Below are 24041 nucleotides of genomic sequence, written 5' to 3'. Positions count from 1 at the left end.
ACGGCCCCGCCGGCGCGGCCTGGGCCGGGCCCACACGCGCGTGCCGCGCGTTCCCGCCCGCCCGCGGGGCGGGGCCGGCGCGGCGGCCAAATACCGTGGCCGGGAGCGCCTAGCGCCGCAGTTCCGCGCCTCCGCTCCCCGTGCCGGTGAGTGTCGCCCGTGGTTCCCCGGCCGCGCGGGGTGGATGCCGCGGGAAGCTCGCGCGGTGTGCATGGGCGGTGTCCCGAGAGCCGGCTCTGCGCGGGCCCGCCCGGGAAGCGCCGGTGGCCGCGGCGGGGTTGGGCCCGCCGGCTCCGGGCCGCGGGGCATCGGCGCCGGGGCCGGAGGTGCCGGCTGCAGCTCGCAGCCCCGCAAAGCCGGGGGGGTGCGGTGACCCCGTGCGGGTCCCCATGCGCGTTCTACTTTCTCTTCAGGGTGCTGAAAACTTCTCTGCCTCCAGCCGATCGGAGCTCCTTTCTGCCCGCCGGATCCGGCCTTGCGTTTCGGCGGTGCGGTTGTTTCTTCCTTTGCTCAGTTTCCTGCACAGCCGCTGTCCCGCTTGTCCCTCCGTGCTGTCCCGCTCTGCCGTCGGCCCCTTTGCTGCTTCCCCCGGCGGGATCGAGCGCCTCCTCCTCTTCCCTGGCCTCCCTCCCGCTCAGGTGCTATTTCACGAAACCGCGCCGAGTTCTTTTTGCCTTTGGACTTTGTGGTAAAGTGCGGCATCTCGCCCTCACTTGCTGAGTTGGCCGGAGAGGAAGGAGTTAACCTGGATCCTGTAGTGGCGACTCCAGAGAGGGACGAGCTCTTGCATCAACTCAGCCTTCCAGAAACAGAGGGATGTGGGAGTGGCAGCTCCAGCGGTAAAGCGAGGCGAGGAAGGCTTTCTAATAATAGCGCTAACATTGTTTAGGAAGAGCCGGATTGATACAGATGAGTTAGTGTAAGCTTTTCTCTGGCTCCTTGTCTTCCCCAAAGCTGTGGCTGCCTGCTGAGGTGGTGAGCGCCTGTGGCTGTCCCTTTGTTCCCCGTGAGCAGCGCTCACATTCCCCGTGACACACGGATGTGCTGGATTCAGGGTGAGTGAAGGCTGGAGAGGGAGACTGGGCGTGTGTGAAGTGGAAGGGAGTGGAGTGAGCAGGTCTCCTTCCTTCAAGAGTATTTCTGTAAGTTACGTGCTCTGGGGATGTACCTTGGAGTGACTGTGGCTCTGAAAGTGGTGGGTTTGGTGAGCAGGAGATGTTCTTGTCGTCTTTTAAACAATAGTATCTTGTAGCTTTAATTAAAAAAAAAAAAAAAAAGGTCTAGGGCCTCAGAGCTATTTAAATCACTAAATTCTTAATTCAGGAAGTCAATGCTTATTTCAGAGATGGTGAACTTTTCTTTATGTCTCTTGGAATATCTGGGCCATAATCTTGTCATGGGGTACTTGTTATCTGTTCAAAACGGTTATAGTGTTTGCTGGAGGAAAAAGCAAAGTGGTTCCCCGACAGGAAATTATTTTTAAAGTTTTTGTTTTGGTTTGTTTTTTGGTAAAGGACTTTTTGCAAAAGTCCACCTGTGGGGAAGAGTGGTTTTTGTTCTGTTACAACTTTTTGTCACGAATCAGAATGAAACTGTTTTCACCTGCCTGTGGAAGCATAACATCTTAAAAGGTGTTATTTAAAAATAAGGGGTTTTCTGTGTGAGGTTTTTTTTTCCTCTCCTTTGCAACCTCTTTACATGAGTTCAGTGGTGTTCAGTGTCTTCTTTAGGATAACTTTGCAACAGGTATTCGTGGAGATCTCTTCTGTGCCACCGGTGTTACACAGAAACACTGGGAAATGCATTGCATAAAAAGTAGCATTCTAGCACCATTATTTGCTTGCATTTCTGCAACCTATCTCCATTTTCTGGTCTTCCTTTCTAGGGGTCTTGTCTTTCATTAGAGGTAGCTGGCAGGGCTTAGGGACCTGCTGAAGCAAAACTCTTCCACTGTGCATGTGCAGAATATAACAGGTGATGACAAACCTTGTGGATGGACTGCCCTGTGGCAAGGAAGGCTGGTGTGAAAAACCAGCCCTTCTGATTTGTCAGCGCCTTCTTGTTTGCACCTGGTGACATTTGCTGAATTTAGGAAGAAAAAATGTGATGTATTTTTGGTTAGATGGTTTTGTTGGGTTCCTGCCCTCCCAGTTTCTTAAAACCAGATTAGGCCAGCTGAGAGTGCGAGTTCAAGTCAGTTTCTCACTGCACAGGCAGCAGAGCAGTGAGATATAAAATAATGAAATATAAAATACCACACTCCACCAGGGCTGCCTGTGCAAACCTGGAGTCTGTGCTCCCAGGATTTGGGCATGCCTGAACCCAGAACCAGGATACTGCACCTCTGGATAATATGAGGGCCTTGTAAAGGTGCTCAGTGTGCCTTTTTATTTCTGCTAGATCCTAAACCAGTAAGAACTGTGATATATAATTAGGGGATTGTATGTGCTCAGTGTGTATATTCGCTGAACACTCCCACCTGAGGTCATTCATGTCATGTTTTCCTATATTGTGTTTTTCCCGTGTAACAGGGTGGCAGGAGTCATCCACACTCAGCAGGAGCCTGAGGAGCTGACAGATCAAACAAGTTTTGTTTTTTTTTTGTCATAGAATGAAAATGTTTACAGGCAGACACAGTAGATGCAGGCAGACACATAAATCTAGTGACTGTCAGCTTTGGAGACCTTCCTGGAGCAGCCTGATGCATGGAAGTCATCAGATGGAGGAGAAGGGACTATCTCTAATAACTCTGGACAGGTTTCTGTGCCGGTGTGACTGTGGAGGAGCAGTGTCAGGGTTCTGGTTTCTTGACAAAGCAGCTCCTTTGGCCTGTGGGTGTGAACTCCCCAGCAGGGAAGAGATGGCCTGTTCTGTGGTTTCTCTGCTGAGGGGAATTCATGCAGATGGGCAGGTTTCATTTTCATTGCTTAGTAGTTCCTAGATGAGTGAAACAGCAGAATTTACTACAAATTTTGGTTTGTTTTTTTTCTCAAGGAGCCACCTTCTCCTTTTTTTTGCTGGCATGCTATGGCTTTTTGTCTGTGTCAGATTACAAGACTTTTGGGAGCTGGAGTTACATATCTGTGTGCTGTGCAAAGCCACCTACGTGAAAGTTTTTCTAATTAGTGAGTGGAGCTTGTGGTTTAGCCAAAGGTACAAAACTCTTGGAAGTCTGAGCCCCTTTTCCTTTTGGATGGCTTTGCTGCCTCAGTAGCTTGCTCCCCACTTTCCTTTGAACTGGAAGAGCTTTTATTCAGCTTCACTGAAGTATGACAGGGGAATTGGGCTGTGCGTGCAATCATGGCACATACGGACATTGGATTTTTGTTTAAATGTCTGCAAACCTACTTTATTTCCTGGTGAAGTGTTGTGACTGTGACCTTTGGCCAGTAGTACTCTTACTGCTTTTTATAGAATGAGCAATACCCCATTTCAAATATTTTAAGCTATTTCCTTCATCTTTAAAAGGCACGTGTTCCTTGCCAAGCATAGCTTCTGCTTGTTCAGTGTAATTGCTGTAACGACTTTAGATTGACAGCCACACAAAAAAAATCCACTTAGGTCAGCAGTTGCTGTATTTTGGGTTTGAAAGCTCTTCCTGTGTTTCAACATCAACCTGTTCCTCCTGAGGTAGAACTGAAAGCAAAATGGTTTTGCTTTGTTTCGTGCAGAGTCATATGTTTTCTCCTAGAAGAACAGACACTTTTTCACAGTTAAGAGAGCCTGTAGGTGTTGAGTGGAAGAAACAATGTGCTGAGGTATCTCCTGCTTGCCTGGCACTAGGAAATGTGTGCTCCTGCAGGCATCTATTTGCAATTTTTCTGTCACAGTTCCCAAATGGCTCCTGCAGTGTTTCTTTGAGAGGAAATATTTTCTTACCTCTATATTGTTGTGAAAGGTGTTTAAAAGTGATGATGTTTTCTTTTATGCTCACAATGTATGAGGTACTCTTGTCAAATGGCTTTGATCAGGGTGATGAATGCTGCTTTGAGTTACTATCATTTTTGGCTGCCTGGTTTGATGCACAACTTTCTTTTTAAGGTCCTCGAGGATTTCTGGGCTTCTCTCATAAAAGATTCCTTCAAAATTATCTTGATTTCTTTTTTTTTAATATATTTTTGTACCTGCTTCATCAGTTTAACTGTCATGGTGGGAATGGAGGTTGCAGTGCAGCACAGTGGGCGAAGGGAATCAAGGGATCTGTGTCAGAATTTCCTGCTGGCATCTTCTCTGGCTGTCTGTGCTGATGCACAGTTGTTTCATAGAAGTGAAGAGTGTAAGAGACATTTACATCTCTGCTACACTGGGTGTTTAGGAGGAGGGGAGCCCATTGAAAATTCACTTTCATTTTCTGGAAAAGCTGTCAAATATTGACACGGGGTTGTGGATACTCTCTGTGCACATGAGCATGCAGTTGTGAAGATTTGTCTTTGTAACCCCTCCCCTTGGGTCTTTTTATGATGAATATTCAGAGTCTGAGAGGATGAGCAGGCTCCACTGAAGACATTCTGGGAAACACCAACTGTGTTTGACAGTAAATTGTCCAGTGCACTGAATTGTTGCTCCTTGAGCAGCACCCTTGCTTTAGCTAAGCAGGGAGCTCCCAAAGTGCTGAAGTGTTGTTCTTTGGACGTGTAATTTCTGATGGGCCACTCTGATCCAGTATATAAACTTCACTTGAAACATCTTTACAGCTTCTCTTTGTTCCAGAAAGCAGTGCAGCAGATTTTCCTAGTGCTTACCAATCTAGAAAGGGAATTCTTGCCTACTCATATGGCCTGAAAGGCAGAGGGAATGCTACTGTTAGGGGCTACCTGTGTCCATAAAGCTGTCTTTTTTGATTTTTTTTTTTTAATTACTTCTGACTGGTTTCTTGCTTTGCTCATCTGAATTGCCAGAGAGGCAAAGGAAAGACAGATTTACATTCCTCTTTACTGTTGGTATTAGCTGTGAAATGCATTCAGGTTGCAAAATGACGTTTCTGATTTTCTGACTTATGCTCATGCTGGCACAGAACAGTAGTGCGTGTATTAAAACTAAAATCAGGAGGATTGTCTTGCCCTGCAGGTGGCATGGCAGTTCTAGTATCCACTTTCTTAGGTCTTATGGCTGGTAGAGCCTGTCCAAGTGACACCTGAACTCTCAGAGCACTGTGGCCAAGTGCTGAGGCTCAGGAACTGAGCACTTTGTCACTGCTGCAGTGTAAAAGCAGCTTTGCCAGAATGTAAGGATCCAGTACCCATGGCCCAGCTGGGGCATGCTCTAAATCCAGAAGCAAGTCTTGCATTTCTCTGGTTGGACACTGTCACACTTCACCAGTGATGGCTGGAGTTTGTCCCAGTGCTGCCTGCTCTCAGTCTGTTTGTCCTTCCTTGATAATGTCAAAACACTGGAACTCTGATTCCTTAGTGCTTCCTGCATCTCCATCATTTCTGAGGGGCAGACATAAGAACTGCTTGCAGGTGCACTGTGCCATTGTAGCAGGGGTCTGTTGCAGCTGCTGGGCTGAAATAGATTTTGAACAGGAAGCTAGCCCTGTAAAGACCAGCAGTCTTGTGTGATAGTGGGGATGCTGCTTTTTCATCAGGGTTTGCTCTGCTCCCTCCAGCCAGGTCCCAAGGAAAGATAATTTTCCTAACCCTACCAAGGAGGTGAAGTGCAGGATGACCTTACCGGGCTGGAGTTCCTTTGCTCAATACCAGAGGGGAAAAACTCAGCCCAGTGCCACATCCAAAAACTGCACTCTGATAGCCAAGATCCAAGTCCTGCCCTTGCCTCTTAGGTGTGGCTATGCCCAAAACATGGAGATGTGCAAATTCTCTTTGGTTCCAGCTGTAGTTAGCTGAATTCAAAGCTGCAATTTAAGCTCAGCTGTATCTGTAGGCTGGCTTACAAAGAATAAAGTGTTGTCATGCTGCCTCTGTCACTGATCTGGTACAGAAACTACCCTGATGAAAGTTCCTGCCTACCTATTTTTTTTTAGAGCATTAGTAATATGGCAGTGCTCCTTCTTACTCATTCATGTGCTGCGTGGGGGCTGGTCAGCAGAGCTTTTTGAGCCAAGTGAGAAGGGTGGTTGATGAGGGATTTGGCTGTTTTTCTTCCTAAGAACTCTAAAGTACTGTCCTGATAACCACAAGATTGCTGCAATTCATGTCATCATGAAAAGGCAAAAGACCTTCAAGAACTTAAAACAAATTTCTATCAAAAAGTCCAACTGACACCTTTTTAGAATTGTCTCTAATAAAGTTTTTCTTTCAAAGAGGAAGATGAAACCCCCTTTAAACAAAGAGTTCAATATATTTCTAAGTAAAAATAGCTAGCTGAGAGTGACTGGTGTCCAGGCTGGGATGATAATTCTGTACTAAAGCAACATAAAAGCAAAAGTAAAAATGCCCCAGCTAAGGCAGTAGTTAAGTATTCAGCATGTTTTTCATCAAAAGTATGAAAGTAAATGGCTTTGTGTTGGTGCTGGGTTTTGTTTTCCCTTGCTCAGAGATTGGTTAGTGGCCTTATTTTCATCCTAAAGAAGTTGAAAGGAAGAGAAACAAAAGCTGAAAACTTCAAGCAATCCACTGTTCTGCTTAGGTGTATCAGGGAGAGATTGTCCTGGTTGGATTTTAGGTAGTCTCATGATTCCTGGCTGACAGGGCATTACTGCCAAGAGCCAAGGAAATAAACTGCACGTGACTGGGGCAGGAGGTGTGACCTGCTCTCGTCCACTGAGCTGACGGTATCTCCAAGTATGCTACTCATGCTTCTCAGTTTTGCCACTTCCAAAATGATCTCTTGATGTTGCATCCTCCCTCAGAGGCAAATGGGTGGAAAATACCCTTTGTTTGGAAGCAGTGTTCCCTGTGGCAGGGGAAGTCCTGACAACTCTCCAAGCCAATAGCTTTGGTGTTAACCAGATAGACCAAGCCATCCTTCAGTTTCACAGCTGTGTGTGTCTGTGTACATCCATACATGCCCAGAGGGTCTTGTTGAGCCCATCCTTCACCTGCCTTACACATTGCAATGTCTCTGTTCTCCCACCACCCTGCTTCTCTTTCCAAAGCCTAGAAGTAAATTCTACTTTAGGAGTGAGTCTCAAATGAGGCAAAATTCTGGGGTGTTCTAAACTGTTACAGGCTGGCGAATCCTTCGCAGAGTAAGGAGAGATGGGGATAGGTTTCCTGTGGTAATGATAAGATCCTACTAACTAATCTCAGCTCTGTTGGTTTTGCACACCAAGATCCCTTCCCTGGGCTGTTTAGTTCCTGTTGGGTTTATGAGCTAGAAGTGGAGTGGCTTTTGGTGCTTTTGGCTCTGTGATGTGGTATTTGCTTACACTCTCATGATGTGAAGTGCTGCAGACAGCAGTGGGACAGCTCAGAATATCCTCAGGTAAGGAACTTCATAAGTCTGAGCTGTTTCTCTTTTATTTTCCAGCAATGACTGGTTATGTAAAGTAGTTGTGCCTCTGGCAAGTTCTCATGAAGACAGTAAAATTGAGTGGTTGTGGTTTGATATGTGGATTTAAAATGTTAGGATATATCAAATACTTGGATTCCCTGCCTGTAAAATGATGCCTTTGCTTTGTAAAAAGTTCTGTAGCTCAGCAATGAAACATCTGCCTGCAGGACAGGTAAGTGCCACCAGGTGCAGGAAGGGACAAATAAAAGATAGTTTTATTTCTTCCAATAATGATGTCGTCCTGACTGCCACACCCAAAGTTCTTACCTTTCAGCTGCCACACAGGGAAAGCCATGCTCAGGTTGGAAGTTTTTGACTTCGCCAATGACTGATACTTTATTGCAGTTTCTGCTTTGGACATTTTAATTGCTCCTAACTCAAACGGGAGGGATAAACATCTTGACAGCTCACACAGTGGGTCCATTGGCTGATAGGCCTAAAAGACTGGTTGTAGTCTTATGTATTGAACACTTCAAGGCATTTAGTGATTTCTCAGAAGCAGCTAATTTCTCAAAAAGCTCATTTGTCTAATGAGTGAAGTAAAAAATGAATAATGTATTTAAATTAGTTGGTGTTTCAATTAAAATATCATATTCTGTAAAAACTCATTCCAAAATTTCAGCAGCCCTAAAGCAGCCATAGTAAATGATCTGGTTTGGCTCTGAATGTGAGTGCAGATGGTGCTAGTACCCTTTATCCATCTTTTTCCCTTCTCCAACTAAAGATTCTTTTTACCCAATATAAGGTAACCTTTTTGCCTCCACCAGAAAGTCTTAATCTGACTCTAAAATGACCAGGATTCCAAAGTCTTAAAGATTAAAAAATTTGGGTGCTATCAGCATGATTACATTTAACTGTTTGGGGGGGACTTTTGTTTTGGTGGGTTTTTTTGTTGTTTATTTGTTTGTTTGTGTTTTGTTTGGGCTTTTTTTGAGATTCCATTAAGGAATGTGACTTCTCAGGAGGAACTTTGTGACTGTCGGAGCTTTTGCATTGATTCAAAGTAGTTATGTAAAACTTGAGGTTCCTGTAATTACTAGTTAACTAAAATAAAAAACAATTTGCTCTGTATTGTAGAAGTAGGGTTTTGGGGTGTGAGAGAATTCCTTTTTCCTCTTCTCTGGTGTGCTTTTGACCACCCAAGCAGAAGTTTCTTAGCTGAGGGCAGGTATTGCCTTCAGGGGCATTCTCTGCGTGGGTGGTCGATCTTTGGTTTTGGAAATTCAGTTTGTGAAGTTACATGTTCAGGATCCCTTATCTTCATTTTTTTGCCATATTAGTACTTTGGAGTGTGGTGGAACTTTTCATTGTTCTCATTGTGTGTGTGTTTGCTCATGTGCAGGAGTAGACAAAATTGGCTATTTGCAACTCTGGTGGGTGACTTTAATTTTTAATGCCTCTGTTTTTGTGGACTTGGCCTGAAGAGTGTCTGTATCTCCACAGAGCTGATTTGATCCTGAGGGAAGAACCCACAGGTGTTGTAGGTCTCTTCTCCTTGCATAGCCTCTGACATCTGCAGGTGCAGCAGGCACCTGGCTGGGCTGGAGCAGTCTGTGCCTCTTCATTTAAAGCAGAGAGTTGGAAAATTGCATTGAAAGGAAATGTTATCTCTAAATCAGAAGATGTGCAAACTGAGGCTTTACCTAACCTACAGAAATACTGCTTGTGTGGACAACTCCTGAGCAGGTTGCACAAAGCCAAAGTCCTGCCACAGACTTAATTCCAAACACCCACTTTCCTCTTAATCTCAGCATTCTGTTTTGAGTTCTCTAACCTGAATTAACATCTGTGTCTCTTCTAGCAAAGTCAAGCCCATAAGAAAGGTCACCCTGACCTATTTCAGAGCCCCTTCAGGTCCCAAAGAACAGGACAGAGGACTCTATCCAGCCAGAACACTCCTTAGGGTAGAAGTGGGTAGCAGCAATAGGGATTCAAATGGAACAGAGGAAAATGCAAAGCAGCAAGGGATAAGTCTAGGTGTTGTAGCTGTTGGTGTGACAAAATTCCATGAAAAGAAGAGTTCATGGTTAAGAGGCTTCCTGTGGGCTGTTGTGTTTTTCAGACATATTTGAGATTGTGTTTTGATCTTGGAATTCTAATGGCCTTTGAAAAGTTGCGAGATTCATGATCTCTTGAAATATGACTTTGGTTTGCTTCAGAGTTGGAATTTCTTTCTGCTTTTACTTCCCTCTTTTCTACCAGCACCTCTTAGTTATTTAAAACACAAATGTGAGGGGTTGTTACTGTGAACTAGGGTCATGTATCACTAGCTGTTGTGGGTTGGCGAGGTTTAGAAATTTTTCCCATTATTATGTTAAGCTAGCCGGGATGGCTCTCCTATTAGCCGTTAAGAGCTGGAGATAAAGGACTGCTGAAGCAATGATGGCCCATTAGGGAAAGGTGGAGTCCTGCTTTTGTGTTCCGCAAGTAAGAGGACACGGGGGGTAGGAGAACTACACAGCTCGCCGGCCGAACTCGAGGAGAGAGGTTCCGTTTCTCCTGTTGGGATCAGGCTTCTTGGATTTGGACTGCTAAAGCTTTCTGCTTCCTCTGAACAACTGGGAACTGGGACGCCCACGGTGAGCAGAGTTTCCTTCCTCTCACCCTTTTCTTCCACCTGGGGTGGTGAGGCCACCTGGCCCCCTCCCCTGCCCCTGCAGCAGCCGCGACTAAGAAGCCGCCCGCCCTGATCCATCGGAGAGTCATCGGTGACTGAAAAAAAAGGGACTGGGACTGAATTCCGTTCTGTTCTGTCACTGTTTTTTTTTCTTTCGTATAGCTGATGCTGTTTTTGTTTGTCTTATAAATGTTTCAGTAAAGAACTGTTATTCCCAACCTATACCTTTTTTGTGCCTGCGAGTTCCTGAATTCCCTTTTCCTGGTAATACTGTCCCTTTAAACCGGGACAGATCTTGGCGCCCGAACGTGTGGCACGAGGTTAAGGAATAACAGTTCTTCGGTTGCCTGAGACTGTTTTTTTTTTTGTGTGTGCTAGCAACATGTGGTCCAGTTTAATCTGGTTTGGGCTGCACGTGTTCATACATGTATATCTCCCATTTGCAAACCCTTACATAAGCATGGGCCCTGTAACTAAGGCTACTGTAACTGTTATCGAACTTGCTTTATGGGTTGATAAGGTGAGGAATTCATGGATTTTTAACTTCCTTTGGACGGCGGGTACATGGATTCAGGGATACCACACACTAAATGCATGTTTTTGGGATTACTTTAATAATGGCACCTACTGTGAGGGAATAACACCAGGGGAAATTTTCTCCCAACCCCTCACCCAAATTTTTGGGTCTACCCCACCAGTTTTTGAAGGGTTCAGATTTCCTCTGAATGCTAATGATATCGTACAGTGGCTGGTGTTACTGATAGGCTTGTCCTATTTAACATTAAGAGATAACGGGGGATTGAGCTGGATAACAACTCTGATACCTACTCCAGGAAATAGGGATGCTGCCACAGAGCCTGACCCTGCCCCAGAGACTAGGGATGCGGCCACAGAGACTGACCCTGCCCCAGAGACTAGGGATGCTGCCACAGAACCTGACCCTGCCCCAGAGACTAGGGATGCTGCCACAGAGCCTGACCCTGCCCCAGAGACTAGGGATGCTGCCACAGAACCTGACCCTGCCCCAAAGACTAGGGATGCTGCCCCAGAGCCTGACCCTGCCCCACAGCCCATCTCAGAAAGAAACCAGCCGGAGTGGGTGGGGCTTCTAGTGAAGCAGATGAGTGAGATGGGCCAGATGATGAAGGAGTACCTCTCCCCAGCTGGTGACAAGCCCTGCCATAAAGGGGGAGAATCCAGTGATGCTGTAGTGGAACCCATAGGTGTTACATCTGCCCAGGGTCCAGCTGAATTGCAAGGGCACTCACAGCCAGCAGCAGTCGCCCCTGTAGAAACTAGGAAGTCTAAAATGAAAGCAAGGCACCTAGACAAAGAGGACCAGAGAGGAGGGCCCTCACAACCAGCAGGGGAGCCAGAGGTTGAAATCATCACTGAGTCCCTGTCTTATGAAAATCTCCGCAATCTGCGGAAAGATATTGCACGACGGGGCCGGGAGGCTTTGACAACTTGGTTACTTCGGGTCTGGGACCTTATGGGTACAGGTGTGCACTTGGATGGTACAGAGGCAAGGAATTTGGGATCCTTGTCCCAGGACTCAGGTGTGGACCAAATATTCGTAAGGGAGCCAGGCCCACTTCCCCTCTGGGAGCGGCTTTTAATGAGTGTAAGAGAGAGGTTTGTCAACAAAGAAAGAATGCAGGAGTACCATAATAGAATGCATTGGAAAACCGTTGAGGAAGGGATTCAACAGCTGAGAGAGGTGGCGGTACTGGAGGTACTCTTTGGGAGGGATGGACAGCATGACAATGACCCTGACAAGGTCAGGTGCACAGGTCACATGCTGTGGAACCTGGCAAACCGAGGGCCATCTCAATACACCACCTTCATTGCAATGATTAATGCTGATGAGCACCGAGAAACAGTGAGCTCTGTTGCTAACAAGCTTAGGGATTTTCACAGTATGATGAATGGCGTAGTGCAGGCCCAGGTTTCTTCCGTGGTCCAAGAGATGAGGGGGATGAGGGAGGAGATCAGGGAGGTGAGGGGGATGAGAGGTGACATAAGTGAGATGAGGGAGGAGATCAGGAAGATCAAAGCAGCACCAGTGCGAGCCTCATACCCCAAGGTTACAGCCCAACGCCCCCCAGCTAGTGGAAGAGGGTACACCCCACGAGCTGACCTATGGTTTTTCCTGCGTGACCATGGGGAAGATATGGGAAAATGGGATGGGAAACCCACTTCTGTCTTGGCAGCACGGGTGCGTCAACTCAGGGAGGGAAATGCTAACCGAGGGAGTTACACTAAAGTGAAGGTAGCCTCAACCTCCCATGACCAAGGTGCTGGGCATTACAGAAGGGAGGATGATCTGTCAGACCCACTTGAAGGAACCTCCACTATGTATGTTCAGGAAAGGAGTAATAGCCAGGGCTAGAGGGGCCCTGCCTCTAGCCAGGGAGAGGCACGGGATAACAGAGTCTATTGGATGGTGTGGGTCCGATGGCCTGGCACATCAGAACCACAAGAATACAGGGTATTAGTTGATACTGGTTCACAATGCACTCTAATACCATCAGAACATGTGGGGGAAGAGCGTGTTTCCATTGTTGGGGTGACGGGGGGATCACAGGAATTGTCTTTGCTGGAAGCTGAGGTGAGCCTGACAGGAGAGGGGTGGCAGAAACATCCGATTGTAACTGGCCCAGAGGCACCGCCCATTCTAGGCATAGATTTTCTCAGGAGTGGCTACTACAAAGACCCAAAGGGATACAGATGGGCTTTTGGAATAGCTGCTGTAGTGGCAGAGGGCATTAAGCAGTTGAACACCTTGCCTGGACTGTCAGAAAACCCATCTGCAGTAGGACTCCTGAAGGTGGAAGAGCAACAAGTGCCAATTGCCACCTCAACAGTGCACCGCCGGCAGTACCGGACGAATCGAGATGCTGTGATCCCCATCCACAAGATGATCCGTGAGCTGGAGAGCCAAGGGGTGGTCAGCAAAACCCACTCACCCTTCAACAGCCCCATCTGGCCCGTGCGCAAGTCTGATGGAGAATGGAGATTGACTGTGGACTATCGTGCGTTGAACGAAGTGACTCCACCACTGAGCGCTGCCGTGCCGGACATGCTGGAGCTCCAGTACGAGCTGGAGTCCAAGGCAGCAAGGTGGTATGCCACCATTGACATTGCCAACGCATTTTTCTCCATTCCTCTGGCAGCAGAGTGCAGGCCTCAGTTTGCCTTTACATGGAGGGGCGTGCAGTACACGTGGAATCGTCTGCCCCAGGGGTGGAAACACAGCCCCACCATCTGTCATGGACTGATCCAGGCTGCACTGGAAAAGGGTGAGGCTCCAGAACACTTGCAATACATCGATGACATCATTGTGTGGGGGAACACGGCAGTGGAGGTATTTGAGAAAGGAGAAAAGATCATACAGATTCTGCTGAGAGCCGGCTTTGCCATTAAAAAGAGCAAAGTCAAAGGACCTGCCCGAGAGATCCAGTTCCTGGGAGTAAAGTGGCAAGATGGACGGCGCCAGATCCCCACTGAGGTCATCAATAAGATCACCGCAATGTCTCCACCAACCAGCAAGAAGGAAACACAAGCTTTCCTAGGTGCCATAGGCTTTTGGAGAATGCACATTCCTGAGTACAGCCAGATTGTGAGCCCTCTCTACCTGGTCACCCGTAAGAAGAACGATTTCCACTGGGGTGCTGAGCAACAGCAAGCCTTTGCCCAGATCAAGCAGGAGATCGCTCATGCAGTGGCCCTTGGCCCAGTCAGGACGGGACCAGAGGTAAAGAATGTGCTTTATTCTGCAGCCGGGAACCATGGCTTGTCCTGGAGCCTTTGGCAGAAGGTGCCTGGGGAGACTCGAGGCCGACCTCTGGGATTCTGGAGCCGGAGCTATAGAGGGTCTGAAGCCAACTACACTCCCACAGAGAAGGAGATCTTGGCTGCCTATGAAGGAGTCCAAGCTGCCTCAGAGGTGATTGGGACGGAAGCACAACTCCTCCTGGCACCCCGACTACCAGTGCTGGGGTGGATGTTCAAAGGAAAGGTTCCCTCTACCCACCACGCCACCGACGCCACATGGAGCAAGTGGATTGCCCTCATCACGCAACGCGCCCGCATCGGAAACCCAAATCGCCCTGGGATTTTGGAGATAATTACGAACTGGCCAGAAGGTGAAAATTTTGGTCTCGCCGATGATGAGGAGCAAGAACAAGTGAGCCGCGCTGAGGAAGCCCCACCGTATAACCAACTGCCAGCAGATGAAACATGCTATGCTCTTTTCACCGACGGCTCCTGCCGCGTCGTGGGAATGAACCGGAAGTGGAAAGCAGCCGTATGGAGCCCCACACGACAGGTTGCACAAGCTACTGAAGGAGAAGGTGGATCAAGTCAATTTGCTGAACTCAAAGCTGTTCAGCTGGCCCTGGACATTGCTGAAAGAGAGAAGTGGCCAAAGCTCTACCTTTATACTGACTCGTGGATGGTAGCCAATGCCCTGTGGGGTTGGCTGGAAAGATGGAAAAAGGCAAACTGGCAACGTAGGGGAAAACCAATCTGGGCTGCCGACGAGTGGAAAGACATTGCCACCCGGGTAGAGAAGCTACCTGTGAAAGTTCGTCACGTGGATGCCCATGTCCCCAAGAGTCGGGCTAATGAGGAACACCAACACAACGAGCAGGTTGATCAGGCCTCAAAGATAGAGGTGTCACAAATAGACCTGGATTGGCAACACAAGGGAGAATTGTTCCTGGCTCGATGGGCCCATGACGCCTCAGGTCATCAGGGCAGAGATGCCACGTATAAGTGGGCACGAGACCGAGGGGTGGATCTAACCATGGACAGTATCTCTCAAGTCATCCATGACTGTGATACGTGCGCTGCCATCAAACAGGCCAAGCGAGTGAAGCCCCTCTGGTATGGTGGGCGTTGGTCCAAATACAAGTATGGGGAGGCCTGGCAGATTGACTATATCACACTGCCTCAGACCCGCCAAGGCAAGCGCTACGTGCTGACCATGGTGGAAGCCACCACCGGATGGTTGGAGACCTACCCTGTGCCTCATGCCACTGCTCGGAACACCATCCTGGGCCTTGAGAAACAGGTCCTTTGGAGGCATGGCACCCCTGAGAGAATTGAGTCAGACAACGGGACTCATTTCAAGAACAGCCTCATAAACAGCTGGGCTAGGGAACACGGCATTGAGTGGGTGTACCACATCCCCTACCATGCACCTGCAGCTGGGAAGGTCGAACGGTGCAATGGCCTGCTTAAAACCACCTTGAAGGCACTGGGTGGGGGGACTTTCAAGAACTGGGAAAGTAATCTACCAAAGGCCACATGGTTAGTGAATACCCGAGGTTCCACTAACCGAGCAGGCCCTGCCCAATCTGAGCTCTTGGGAACACCAGATGGGGATAAGGTTCCAGTGGTACACATGAGAGGTATGCTAGGGAAAACTGTTTGGGTGAACTCTGCCTCCAGCAAAGACAATCCTGTCCGTGGGGTGGTTTTTGCTCAAGGACCAGGTTGTACCTGGTGGGTGATGCAAAAGGATGGAGAAACCCGATGCATACCCCAAGGAGACCTTGTTCTGGGGTGAACTACCTATGATACTGTGTCTGTAACTGCATGTATGTATGTAATTTAAAGGTTCTAATTTAATGTAGTATGTTAGCATGGAAAAAATTTGGGGTGGATAATGTTGTGGGTTGGCGAGGTTTAGAAATTTTTCCCATTATTATGTTAAGCTAGCCGGGATGGCTCTCCTATTAGCCGTTAAGAGCTGGAGATAAAGGACTGCTGAAGCAATGATGGCCCATTAGGGAAAGGTGGAGTCCTGCTTTTGTGTTCCGCAAGTAAGAGGACACGGGGGGTAGGAGAACTACACAGCTCGCCGGCCGAACTCGAGGAGAGAGGTTCCGTTTCTCCTGTTGGGATCAGGCTTCTTGGATTTGGACTGCTAAAGCTTTCTGCTTCCTCTGAACAACTGGGAACTGGGACGCCCACGGTGAGCAGAGTTTCCTTCCTCTCACCCTTTTCTTCCACCTGGGGTGGTGAGGCCACCTGGCCCCCTCCCCTGCCCCTGCAGCAGCCGCGACTAAGAAGCCGCCCGCCCTGATCCATCGGAGAGTCATCGGTGACTGAAAAAAAAGGGACTGGGACTGAATTCCGTTCTGTTCTGTCACTGTTTTTTTTTCTTTCGTATAGCTGATGCTGTTTTTGTTTGTCTTATAAATGTTTCAGTAAAGAACTGTTATTCCCAACCTATACCTTTTTTGTGCCTGCGAGTTCCTGAATTCCCTTTTCCTGGTAATACTGTCCCTTTAAACCGGGACACTAGCCCAGGTCTTTGATGGTTAGCAGGCCTTTTGTTTGGGTTCCTTTGTGCTTCTAGCCCCTTTTTGGTTAGAAGGTGTCTGCATAACAACCAGGTTATTGCCCTGGGTGAAGGTGGCTTGGTAGGGAGGGAGTGCCCACTTTGAGGCAGGCCCTGCTCATCAGGAGTTGAACCAGAGACTTCTGTGACACTCTTGAGGCCCTTTGGATGTGTAGCAGTGTCAGCTGTTTTTTTCATTTCACAGAATATTCTGCTGTGCATGCAGACCCATCAGCTTACCTGCTCTGAGGAGGTGCTCAGGAGTTCCTTTCTGATCACCGTGCTCTTCATTCCAGCCTCTGGCTCCATGGAGAGGTGTCCCTCCCATCCCTAACAGCAGCTCTTGGCTTTAAAGCCCTGTTTGTAGGTTGTGTCACTCCACTGTCTGGCACTTGTCTATGCCAGGAAGGAGATTTGTGCCTCTCATTCACAGGGCCCTTCTCACTGAGACAACTGTAGTTTCCTCAGCCCTTTTTCATGACTGATGGTGTGTGATGGGCAGCTCTCTCCAGAAGTAGAGATATGCATCACTAAAAGGGACATTACTATGAGGCATGGCCAGACATATAAGTACAGCTTCAAGATGTGGATTTATGGATTTTTTTCCTTTCACACTTTTCTTTCTTACTCTTTCACAGGGCAAGGATTTCTGGTCTGAAGCAGAAGGTGACCCAAGCTGCTGTGTCCCTGAATCCACCATGGAACAGGTTAGAGTCAAACATGTCTGCAGTCAGCTGTTCACAGTGTACAGTGGTTCCCTGGTGCACTTGTCCTGAGATGCTTTGAAAGGGATAAGTCTCAGTGTTGGCTCATGGCCTTCTTGAATTTCCCAGAACTTCTGCAGTGTTCCTGGCACTGCTCTGAATACAGGGAAGTGAATGGAACCAGTTAGGTTGCAGGCTGCTTCATTGCACCTCTCAGTGCGGCTTCCCCTTGGGACTGCAGGCTGGAAGTGGAGACGTAAGAGACTACAATGTTTACTGATAAAGCTACAAACTGCTATGAGTAATAAAGGAATGGGCACACTCTTGTGATCAATGCACTGCCTTGGTTTATGCAATATTGAAAACAATTATGTTGCTGTTACTTAGCACATCTAAATCTTACACATTGAACTGTAACTGAAATGTCTGTCATCTTCCCCCAGCCCAGCTCATGTTAGGATACAATTCTAACCCCATACTCTGCTCTCCCACAAGTCTTTTGAACAGAACATCATTTAAAAATGTATCAGGTCACAGGTGACCTGCACTACTGTCTGTAAACATGCATGCTCAGATCATGGAAGATGTGCCTTCTGTTCATCTCTGACTGATCATATACTTTATTTTCCGCTTGTTTCCATTTCTGAACCCTGCCTTTTGTTGACTCTGTTCCTCCTTTAGTCTGCCCAGTGAGATAGGGTCATGTCAAAGCTTTGCAAGTTTCCACTCCCCAAAACTCCCTTTCCGTTACCAAGTTCATCCTGGTTGCATATTGTTGGCATAACAAACCATTCTTCTTAAACTATTTTTCTTCCCCCTTGATAAAATTAAGCCTAAGTATTTTCTTACAGGCAGACCATCTGCATACCAGAGTAAGGGTTTTCTTTCTTACTTTATTTCTGTGCTTATACTGCATCCTGCTCTCTTACCTGATTAACTAAAATTTTTGGAGTCTCCTGGTTTTCTTGGGGCCTCAGTTGGTTATGAAGCCTGGTGTTCCAGTGGGGCCTCTTGTTCCCATCGGTCTGCCTGCCTCATGGACCTCCTCAGCCTAATTAATTTGGGCACTCTGTGCTGCCTTGCTTGAAAACTGCAGGTTGTGTGGCCATGGAGATGGCACATGCCCGTTTACTGGGGGTGAATGTGCCACTGGAGGTGGCAGTGATCTGCCATCTCATGTCACTTTTCTTGTGAGCAGCTGCTTGGCTCTCTTCGAGAAGCTGAACAGGTTTATTATGGAGCTTTCAAGAGGGAGAAGAAATGTGAACCTTGGGGGTTTTTGCAGGCTTGTGCTCTTATCTCTATTTCCCACCTTGTTACTGCTCTGCTCTGATTACATGGAAATGGAGAGCTGCTGCCTTCTTTATGCACAGCAAGTAGAATGCCCAATTCCCAAACGGAGGGGTAAAACCCTTCCAAATACAGATGTCTGAGTAAGGGAAATGGATGGTTTTTGCTGAATACACATCTGTTTCAGAAGAGGAGCTTGGATCAGGGTTGCTGCCATTTCCACAGCTGGAAATGTGAAGAGATGGGCTGGGTTTTCAACACCAGTTTGTAAGAGCAGAGCCTTCTGTCATTCACCATGGGACAGTCCTGTGTGGGCCACATCCAGGAGTCAGCCTGTATTTGCTGAGGCCTTGTGCACACCCTGGCTGATGCTGTTCACAGTACCCAGAGGAGGCCACAGAGATGTGTTCAGGTTTGGAAAATGGTGCGTTCCTAGATGCTTTGAGTGGAACATGTTTTAAGCATGGGCTTAACAGTGATTTCCTTATCTGTCAGATCAATGGATCTCTTCAGATGGAGCATGCACTGCTGTTCACATTCCTGGATGCATCCTCTGACTGTATGTTCAGAGACCAGCTGCATTCTCTGCATTCCCTGCACAGCCAGCAGATCATGTTGTGCCAAGGAAGCGATGACGATGAGCTTCAGACCGATGGCAATCGGAGTGGCCACTTCCAGAATGGTGAGCTAGGTGAGCAGGCTTTTCTCATCCCACAAGTCTCTCTGAACATTCTGGTTTTCTTTCCCCATCTCCTATCTTTGCCATTGTCTGCTTCAGTTTTCTCTATCGAGACACTTCTCTGTGTGGCTGTTGGTAGGGAATTCAACATAGGTTGAGACAACTGGTGCTCAGTACTTTCTCTCTCCATGGATTTCTGGAGCACCTGTCACTGAGTTTTGGCTGCAGCACATCAGACAAGGGTACAAAGCTGGTACTGTTGATAGCTGCCTTCAAGGAGTGTGATACTAAGCAGTTAAGTTAGGCCTCATGCTGCTCCTCAGGCAGTACCAATACTTGGGTTAGGATCTTGGAACAACTTGAGTTCTGGTACTGAGTGAATCCCTTTCTGCTCTACCAGTCTGGAAGAAACTGTTCAAGTAGCTTCTGGTCCTGTTCCTGCTTTGCTAGCCATCTGCAGGGTGGCTACTGCCCCTTGCCCAGGGTGTGTCAGCTGGCACATTGACTTCAACTGAAGCAGGCTGAGGAGGAACTGCCACAGTAAATAGCCCCCTCTCACACAGATTTGCATAGGTCTCATGCCAAAAGCAGATAGGACAAGGTGCAAGGTTTTCAGCTGAAAAAGGACAGATTCAGACTAGATGTAAGGAAGAATTTTGTTATGAGGATGGTAAAACACTGGCACAGGTTGCCTAAAGAGGTGATGGGTGCCTCACCCCTGGAAACATTCAAGGTGAGTTTGGCTGGGGCTTTGAGCAATCTAATCTAGTTGAAGATGTCCTTGCTTATTGCAGGGGGCTTGGAGGACATGGCTTTTCAAGGTCCCTTCCAACTCCCAACTGTTCTGTGAGGTGCTGTATTTTAGATGGTGCTTAAGGGACAAGTCCTGACCAGTCACTTAAATTCTAGAATCGTTAGGTTGAAAAAGACCTTCAGGGTCATGCACAACTTCTCAGTTCCCCTCTCTGGGCTGGATATTGACTGTAACTGTCCTGTTCAAATTTTGGTGGGGATGTTCTAACATGCCCTGAAGTGATTTTTTTGAGGCAGGGTGAGGCTTCACTTTACCTAAACTACAGATACAAACCCTTGTTTGCCACTGTTTCTGGTAAGCAACCTGGGTGCACTTATAGAAATGGTGCTTAGATTGGTCATGAACACACTCAAGGGATGGGAAGGAGGTTGCTAGTGGAGATGAACAAAATGCTGTGACCTGTACTGAACCTGGTCTGACTACAGCCTGTGAACTAAATTCTGCTCTTTGTGTTGGCAGGGTTGGGTCCAACAAATGAAGAAGTTATCCGGATCATTGCTGCTCAGCTCGCTGAGATTGGAGACCAGTTTGATAAAGAAATCCAAGGAAGAGTAGTGAAGGACCTAGTGCAGCACTTTGTGAATGAGAAACTCTCTAAAGAGGTGAGAGAAAAACAGCCTGATAAGCGGTTCTCCTTTTAAATATTCTTCATCCTTCCTGCTGTGACTTGGAAGGCATCTGAACATTCATCCTAAACACCTTTGAAGATTTGTTAGAGGTGATTCTGTGGCAGCATCACCTCTAATGTGTAAACTGGGTTCCTTGGACTCATTTCCTTCCTGCAGATGGTGAAATGGTGGTTGTGGAAGAGGACTGACTTGGATGCATTTTGTCCTTTTTTTGATGGCCCCGTGGTTTATCTTAGAAAATGAGCGGCCTGGCTAAAGCTTAGTTTTAGTACTTAAGATCTTTGAACTTTGGTGCCAAGTCCTGCATATCTGCTGACCATTGTGTGGGTAAAAATTGAGCAGGTTAGTGACAGGAGCTTAGCCTGTGCTTGTTACTGAGCACTGAAGAGACAGCAAGCCATGAGACCCTTTTCTGGTGCTGTGAGTGTGTTCATAGGCACAGTTTTGGGAGTAGCAGTGGGTTTAGGCCTGCCTGGGTGGCCTGCTGGGTTGGCCTCTTCCTAGATGCTGTTGGATGCATGTTAGATAACATGCCTTGCTGCTGTGCAAGATGAGTTGGAGGTCTCTTGTGTTAAAAAGGAAAAGGAAGGCTATTTAAGGATTAGATCTACATCTGGATCAAGGGCCATAGTTTTTTGGGGGTGTTTTTTTTATGTAACAGGCTGGCTGCCATGGCTGGGAGGAAGGGGAGCACATCCTGGGAAGTGTTACAAGCAGCATGTCCCGGCAGACTCTGCTGAGACCCCTTTCTGCCCCAGCTGTCAAACTGAGATCCCTCTCTTCCTTCCATACAGGAGATAACCCTGCACATGTCCAGGGTGGTGGACGAGCTTGTAACGTCCATCCCCTCAGACATGGCACAGGAGAAGGCCATGTTGGTGCTAGCAATGGTCTTAACTAAGAAAATTGTGAACACGGTGCCCTCTCTTCTACAACGTGTCTATAATGCCACTCTGAACTACATGAACCAGCAGTTCCACGACTACATTGTTGAAATGGTGAGTGCTGCTAAACAGCTCTGTGGGAGTCACAGCCACCCTTTTAGCTGTCCTGGGTTATTCCCTGAGGGGTGGCCTAGCTCTGAACTGCCTGTGGCCTGCTGGTTTCCCTGCAGTGCTCTGGATATTGGGCCAGAAGGGAATGTCAGTCCCTGCAGAGCTCTGGAGGTGAGTATGCATCAGGGGGTCATGTCACAGCTTCTGCTTGCTCCCCTCTCGCAGCAGCCAGGGACAGAGTGCATCTGTTCTGTTGGGCAGAGCTGTGACCGCTCCTCTCCTCCCTGCAATCTCCTCAGGGAGTAAGATTGTGGTTAATGATTCTTTCATTCCCTCAGGGAAGGAAAGCCTGACCTGAGTTCTACTGGCTGTATTTCCTTAATGTCTTCACCCTGAGGTCTCTGCTCTTGTCTTCCTCTGTTCCACTCCTCAGAGCTTGGGAGAACTGGGAGGGGAAAGGAATTGCTCCTGAGAATTAACACTAGCAGAGGAACAATGAGAAATGGTCAATTCCATTCTTGTTCTCTATTGGCACTTGGGCAGAGATGGGGAGGCTGTGCTCACAGGCAAGCCAGGCTGGAGGACCCAGCTTCAGTAACTAATGAGTCTGGGAAGGGGAGAGGATGCACACACTGGTGTTAGGACTCAGTGGTCCCTGAGAATGAAATTTGAGCAGGCAGGGCTGTGATCCTGCCCCCCTGTGAAGCAGAGGTGACACAGTTGTGCTGTGCTGCGACCCTGTGGGACACTCCTGCACTGCAGCCTTGCCAGGGACAGTGTTGGCAGCAGCTTATGCTGTCACTTTGCCTCGCCCAGCACCCTGGGCACATTGTCACTGTGCTGTGTCGCTCAGCACTGCCCTTCCCTTCGCTCTGGCTCCAGGGTGCTGAGTTATGCCAGAAATGAGTCATCCTGTGAGACTGGCCCCTGCTGCTTCCCCAGGTGGCTCGTGACACAAGGGCAGGGAGAGGGCTGGACTGGGCACCGAGGTTGTCCCACACTGTCCCCACGGGCCGTGTCCCTGCTGCTGGCACAGCAAGGAGCACGCCAGGTGGCAGTGTTGAACTCCTGGGCCGGTACAGGAACAGGGCAGGGCTTGTGGGACAACCCTGCTGCCTGTTAATAATGCTCCTTCTCTTTCTCTCCCTCTAGCTTGGTGAGTGAGCTCTCCAGCCCTGTGTGTGGAGCATGTGGACTCCTGAAGACTTTCCTTGATGGATGAAGATTTACTCTTAACTTCTGAGATACAGCTGTGAAAGGGATGGTGGAGCTTCATAGATAGGCTTTTGTAGACTAGCACAGCAGTAATAGTAGCATGAGCTGCCTGTCAACTCTGCCAGTACCTGTAGGGAGTAGTGCTTGCCTCTCTCCTTTTACAATATTTTTTATTTTAGCAGCAGCCACCTTTGTGTTGGTCTGCCTTGTGCCTCCACAGGCCCAGTGGGCACAGGGCCTGCCCTCTCAGTAGTTTTTCTAAGCAGCTGTAGCATTTTGCTTTAATTATTCACTTCCCAGCCCTGCTCCTGCAGCTGAGCCATGCTGAATGTTGTTCCCAGGAAGGCCTCAGGGTATGGAATGGGTGGTTCATCAGCAGAATAATCAAGGGTGGGTGAGAATCAGGTCTAGATGAGAAGCTGGCAGCAAGAGGGAACAGAGCCCTCAGTGATAGAGGGGGCAGTGGCCAGAGAAGGCTGACATGAGGATAGTTCAGTATCAGTCACCATACACCCGAGTTTGCTTGAAAAATAAAACTGAGGGAAAAACTGTAAAGAAAAGGGCAGGGTAGGCACAAGGCAAGTCTATTTGGGAATGCAACCTGGATATACTTTAGAAAAAGTAGCATTATCTTGTAGTCACATCTCAGGTTGAACAAACTTGGACTCAGGTTGTTAGATAAATAATCACACAAGGTGGCAAATGTGTCACCCACAATCCAGTTCCCTCAGGACTTTTCTAAGTATGTAAATATTTTGTGGGGTTTTTTAACTTAAATAAAAACTTCGTTTCTGATGGCTACTACAGCTCTGCGGACTTTCAGTTTCCACCTGACAATTTTTTGTGCAAGTACTCATGGCATTCTTCTAATTGACTGTGGCTTATGATGCAGCTGGCAGAGACACTCTGGTCCTGTCCTTCTGCCTTGCATAAGCAAGTTTCCTGTAAGTAAAACCACCTTTTCTTTTGGTGCCTACACTAAAACAGAGGGAGAGGGGAAGCACAGAAATAGTCTACACGTTGTTTTTGGAAACTGTACCATTTATTAAAGTGCAGCCTGGGGGCATGGTCTTACAGCAGTGTCCCATTAGCAGAGAGAGAAAATGTATATACCCCTTCACTTGAACTGAATATTGAACAATGAAGCTGGAAGGAACTTTCTTGTCGAGGTAGAAACACTTTTATTAACCAAATTGCACAAGAAGCTTTAGACAGTTTTCCCCAAGAGGGCTCCACTTGCATATTGGAAGGAACAGTGTGACGAGTTCCTGGGATGATGGATGACCTGAGG

The 24041-nt window shown here is 47.8% G+C and overlaps 1 protein-coding gene across 2 annotated transcripts; it reads left to right on the top strand.

Annotated features, from left to right (window-relative positions):
* The first annotated feature begins 73 nt into the window (after positions 1 to 73).
* BID (BH3 interacting domain death agonist) lies at positions 74 to 23556 on the top strand. 2 transcript variants are annotated; one of them, XM_033058862.1, is made up of 6 exons: positions 74 to 146; positions 17063 to 17131; positions 18914 to 19109; positions 20371 to 20513; positions 21335 to 21538; positions 22688 to 23556. In XM_033058862.1, exons 2-6 carry the CDS (start codon positions 17123 to 17125, stop codon positions 22697 to 22699), a joined length of 564 nt encoding a protein of 187 aa, XP_032914753.1. In that variant the 5' UTR covers positions 74 to 146; positions 17063 to 17122; the 3' UTR covers positions 22700 to 23556. The 2 variants fall into 2 exon arrangements, with proteins under 2 accessions (XP_032914753.1, XP_032914754.1); XM_033058863.1 differs by lacking the exon at positions 74 to 146 and adding an exon at positions 549 to 1055.
* The last annotated feature ends 485 nt before the right edge of the window (positions 23557 to 24041 follow it).

The sequence above is a fragment of the Catharus ustulatus genome, chromosome 4, assembly GCF_009819885.2.
Source record: "Catharus ustulatus isolate bCatUst1 chromosome 4, bCatUst1.pri.v2, whole genome shotgun sequence".
NCBI lineage: Eukaryota > Metazoa > Chordata > Aves > Passeriformes > Turdidae > Catharus > Catharus ustulatus.
The sequence above is the reverse complement of the archived record's forward strand: the minus strand, read 5'-3'. Positions and strand labels throughout refer to the sequence as shown.